We start from the raw sequence: 5,083 nt of genomic DNA, 5'->3' as shown, positions 1-5,083 counted from the left end.
CAACTGATCTACGCCCGTTTCATGATTTGCCATGGGTTTATGTCGCTGCATTGCCACGGGTACAGACCAGATGGCGGCGTGGTGATGCTTCAGAACCAGAACCAACAAGTGCAGGGAGCCAGCATGAACCACTTGACGCCGTGGATATGTCGGTTAAGAAAGCAGCAGGGCTGAGCAAGCACTGTACAGCAGTTATACATATGCATGTTCGATGTGCCAAGGTGGACAAAAAGAGTGGATAGTTTCAGCCAGATTGACGTAGTTAATAATAACAGTTCGCTTGATGGAAACCGATGGAGCTTGAGCAGCGGTAGTTTTTTTTTTTTTTATTTATTTTTCCTTTTCTTTTCTTTTGTTTTCTGGAAACTGCAGTTTTGATAGGAAGACTAGAAATTAGTCTGGTTGAGCTTTTATATGTTGCTTGCATACTCCGTATGTATATTTGAGACAGTATATCTTTTTTCGGTAAGAAAGCGGTCTGCAGGTATTCAGAGCGGTTAGTTAGCCTGCTCCGAAGTTAGTAATATCGATCTTATAATACCATCATATCTCAGGAGGACGATGCTGTTTATCAGCGGCAGGCCGATACGTACTCCGTTCCTCACCCCTCTATCTCCTCCCATCGAATAAAAGGAAAGAGAGAGCAGGGCTAAACGGTTGCAGGAGAACCAGTTGAAACAGCTCTTGGCCAACTCAACAGGCCGACTGCATGGAGCAATCCGCTTCACCTGCTTCATCTGCTTCATCTGCTGCGTCTGCTGCTTCTGACGCTGCGATGTTGTCTATATGAAACGACGCGCGAACGCCAAAAATAGAAGAAAAAGCGCAGGTAAGCAGCTGAGTCAGCGGGTCACGGGACACCTGAAACAAACAACCCCAAAAAAGCTACTGATGAGTCATCATATGGTCAAAGCTTCAAGGGGCTCATTGATTACATAATATCTTTAATCATCTTGGCTTGGCATCAGGCTTGGCAGGTTTGTCTCTCAGGGGCTGCCGAAGCGCGATGGAGAAACGAGTATGGATATATTTCGGCAGCAAGATGAGAGAAACATTCAATTCGAAACCCGGAGTTCGGCTCCTCGGATCCCCTTGGGTTCGTTTTGTGTCAAGCGGAGTTTGCTTCGATCCCCGTGTGACAGCGCAGAACGGGTGATAGACTCCCAGCCGTCATGGCCATAACTACCGTTTTCTGATGTGATATCGGACCCTAATTGTATGCAGAGTAGTCTTGTCTACAAATAAATCCTGGGGAAGAAGATGAATGTGATCAAGGGTAGGTATATGCAATGCGGCTCGCGATGACGATGCGGACTTGCACATTTTCCTTACATCCGCAGGGCTCGCGGGTACTGCTGGCGATGCGGAGGCTTACGAGGCCAAATGGATATAATCGGGTTTGATGATGGAACCGCCTCAACTCCTGTTGGTGATCTAAAGACGCAGATGGTTCGCTGCATTGACCAAGCGGCACAGTAGGTGCGGCTTCGCTAGCTATAGTGTCTTAAAAAGGTTGTTCTCTCTGAACTAAGCGGCGGTAGTCCAGTCTCCCGCTGTGTTTCTTTCCCCCATTCATTTGCATGCCACGCAGTCATAAAGGGCCGTTCTTGTTTCATTATGTGGAATCTATTACGGAAGATATCCACTGTAAAATAACAAGCGGCCGCTTATTGATGTCAACCGACTGTCCAACTAATGCTGTGAGGCAGGGCCATGGAGAGGATTCGCTATATACATGGCTGGTGATGTCACATCTCACAGCCCCTTAGAGAAGCCATAGACTCTGCAGCATTACCGCCAATTCTATAGCCCGTTAGCACATTCAGCTTGCATACAAGACATTTGAATAATCCAGGGAGCTTGCATGCATAGATGGCAGAGGGTGCGAGGGAGCAAGCTTGCCACTGGACACCGAAATTGAGCTATAAGTATGTGGTAGTAGTAACGATACCAACTATTCCGGGTATCAAGTGTATCCCTGTTCCCATTCCATTCATGGCGACTGAATAGGCCTGTAGTGAGAATGAACCGAGAAAGAAGCCATTCAGAATGAACAAGTAAGTGTCGTGGTGCTACAAAAACAAGAGCTGCGTGTTTGTTGCACTACTTGGCAGGTTGGACGTAGTTTCAAAGGAACAGGCCGTCAACCCTCCTTGTGGGTGGGAGCGGCATCGTATGAGCACTCTCTAGGGAGTGTTCCGTGTATAGTTGCGATCCTCGAGTTACTTTCTGTCTGGTGTATCAAAGTAATGGGAAGGCAGTTGTGTGTTATGGGGATAAAAAAAAGGGTCCAGATATATTGGACACACACCTTTCCGAGGTCCTAGTTCCTGGGAGCAGCAGATCAGCAAGACCTGGTCTGACCCAGCCAAACAATGCTCGACACTTGATCGACCTCGAGGGTCCCGTTGGCCCACAGGTGAAGTCGAAGACTCCTTCAGACGAGGGGAAGCTCTGGATGGAAACGAGGCCAAGGAGGTATGCGAAGTCCCGGCCGATGAAGTCCTACAACGCGGTAAAGTCTGGCTATGATCTGCAGAAAGACGCAAGGAAGGATGCTAACCATCTGTGCCACGTTGACAGACGTCAGGTAGACTGGCATGGAAAGGAAGACAAGACGGCCCATCCTCGCGTGTATGTACACAGCGCAGCAGCCGCCCGGACAGGGCGGTTGAAGGCCAAAACACAGCAATCAAGGAAGCCAATACTGACGAATGGAACAAACGGGAAAAAACAATAAGGCATTCTAGGGCGAGCGCGTTTCTTCTATCATTTTACAAGCCGAGACAGCCTCGATCTCGAGACAAGCAGCAGCTTTACTCCCGTTCTTGCTTTTGCAATCGAATCTATTGGACAGTTTCATGCCAACCAGCAAGCATATATAATTGACGGGATATAGAATAGACGTCCGGGAAAGATCGTCCTATGGGTGGATGGCCAATCCGACAGAGAGGAAGGGATGTCTATCTGGAGGGACACGGAGAGCAACCACGTCTTACGATATGCGCTTTTGCGGAGGGTATATCGACGGGCTTTCCATGTGTACCCGCGGACAAAGCCGAAGGCGAAACCCCCGAGCGAAAAGCAAAGGGAGGCAGAGTGCATCAGCATGCGAGTTGTAAATGGCACGGCATGGTCGGAAATTACTTACCACAGAAGAAGTGAGGCTGTCGATGACACTGGACGGGGAGCCATGGTTATCAAACGTCAACGGAAGACTTGGAGGTCAGCAGAACAAAGCAGAACACACACGTCTGGGGAAGACAGAGAGAACGGAGAGGAAAAGAACAGACTGTTTTGGCTGGCTGCATCGTATCCCAGACCAGATTCAAAGGGAACGAAACACTTTAGGGGGCAACCCCCCTTCTTCAACCTCGCCTCTAGAGACACAGCTGTTTCTTCCCTCTCGCTCTCTGTCTCTCTCTCTCTCTCATTAACTAGCGCGCTGGGCCTGTTACCTGGAGGCCCTCGAACGATTTGTGCGCATCCGGAAACTGGGGTAGTTAATCAAGGTGTACAGGAGGGCTTCCTGCTCCCAGAGTGACTTTGGGGCCAGGTACCTGCTCGTCCCTCCCGGGATGCCTGTGTTCTGCCGTGTTGCGCGAGAGGGAGGCTGTTGATTCCTAAAGCTGGGCTGGCAGAGATGTCCAACCGAGCAGCGGCGGTTCAGTCTCTGTATGTGTACTCCGTCCTGCCTTCGATCGAGCGAACAGGAAGCGCGAAAACAGGCAAGCTGGAGGACAACTGGGCCTGTCAGGGGGTGAAATCCCTGGCGGAGCACGAGCGCAGCAAACAGGTGTACTTTGCGGAGATGTACTGGTCTAAAATAACGGGCACTGTACGGAGAGTGCGCTGGAGCCAGCCAGGTACCTTGCCTGGGCTACTTTGAAATGCACATCAGATCGCTACGTAACTGCTCTTGGTTACGGAGTACTACGGAGCCTACGGGGGGGGGGAGGCGCAGGAAGTAGCTCCAGGTAGAAGCACATCAGCTTCCCCAGCGGCCCGTCGATGACGTCCCAGGGAAACATCTCGGTCTCCTTGTTTACGGCTGCGGGCCCTCCAGCCAGCATCAACACTGCTGTCCGCATCTCTGCCGGCCTCGCGCTCTCTTGCCAGCCGTCCCTCTCGAGCCGCGGTGGGTGGTCGACGCTCGATAGTCCTCGATAGTCCTCGGGGCGCTTTGTTTATGCCTAGTATTGGGACGGTATTACCGGGGGGCGAGGCTATGTCCAGCGACTTCTCGCCACATACAAATTCTGCGGGCGAGCGAAGTCACTCTACATCATCCGACCTTCCCCCGCACGTCAACAAGCCCAGGAAGGGCCAAACCTTGGAACATTTCCTGTCTTCGCTTCTTCTCATCTCGCATCTTGCATCCTCACTTCGCTCGTGGGTCATCGTCGGCATCTTCTTCGCAAAGGGGGTGACGAGACAAGGAAAAAAAGGCCAGGTCACCCGACGGACGCAAAAAGCAGAACAACATCAGACGAAAGGGGACGGGACAAGCACGAAACGACAGAGAGACAAGAGACAGAAGAGAAGACCAAGGTCGAGTTTCTTCTCCCCTAACTACCCAGCGCGTGCTCGAACCCGGCTCTGCCTGTTTAAAGTGAAGGGAGTATATGTACCTCCAGCTACAGTACGTCTATCCTCTCTTTCCTGCCTGCTCGCCCTGCACCGCCAGCTTCAGCTCCATCCTCAGCTTCGTCGTCCTCCTCCTTGCTCTGGCTACTTCTCTGTCGGCTCAGGGCGTCTTTTTACTCTCTGATCTATCTCGCTCCCTCTCTCTGCCTGTCTGTGGCTCTATCCCTATCTCATCCTTCGCTTGGCCTTCCCCCCCCCGTCACTTGCCTCTCACGCCTGGTACGCCGCCTGCTTCGTACATCGTCCACCTGTCAACGGGTATTCCGCAAGTCACCGGCTGCTGCTCCCGCCCTCACCCCCCCCCCCCTTCGTTGCGATCAGGCCCAACGCTTCCTTTTTCCCTTGCTCTTCCGTGTAACCTCCTTGTCCACTGTCCGCCGTGTTAGAGAGTGTGTGAGAGAAGGACAGAAACAGGGCAGAGAAACAGAGCAAAAGA

At 51.7% G+C, this 5,083-nt stretch overlaps 1 protein-coding gene across 1 annotated transcript; it reads right to left on the bottom strand.

The window, feature by feature from the left end:
* Positions 1-693: 693 nt before the first annotated feature.
* On the bottom strand, positions 694-2,626 carry TRV_08210 (uncharacterized protein; the record flags this gene model as incomplete). Its single annotated transcript, XM_003019681.1, has 4 exons — positions 694-782; positions 1,760-1,803; positions 2,312-2,505; positions 2,564-2,626. 4 exons carry the CDS (start codon positions 2,624-2,626, stop codon positions 694-696), a joined length of 390 nt encoding a protein of 129 aa, XP_003019727.1.
* Between the last annotated feature and the right edge of the window lie 2,457 nt (positions 2,627-5,083).

The sequence above is a fragment of the Trichophyton verrucosum genome (genome assembly GCF_000151505.1).
Source record: "Trichophyton verrucosum HKI 0517 chromosome Unknown contig00681_1.f1.exp, whole genome shotgun sequence".
Taxonomy (NCBI): Eukaryota; Fungi; Ascomycota; class Eurotiomycetes; order Onygenales; family Arthrodermataceae; genus Trichophyton; species Trichophyton verrucosum.
Note: the sequence above shows the minus strand (reverse complement) of the source record. Positions and strands in the feature narration are given on the sequence as shown.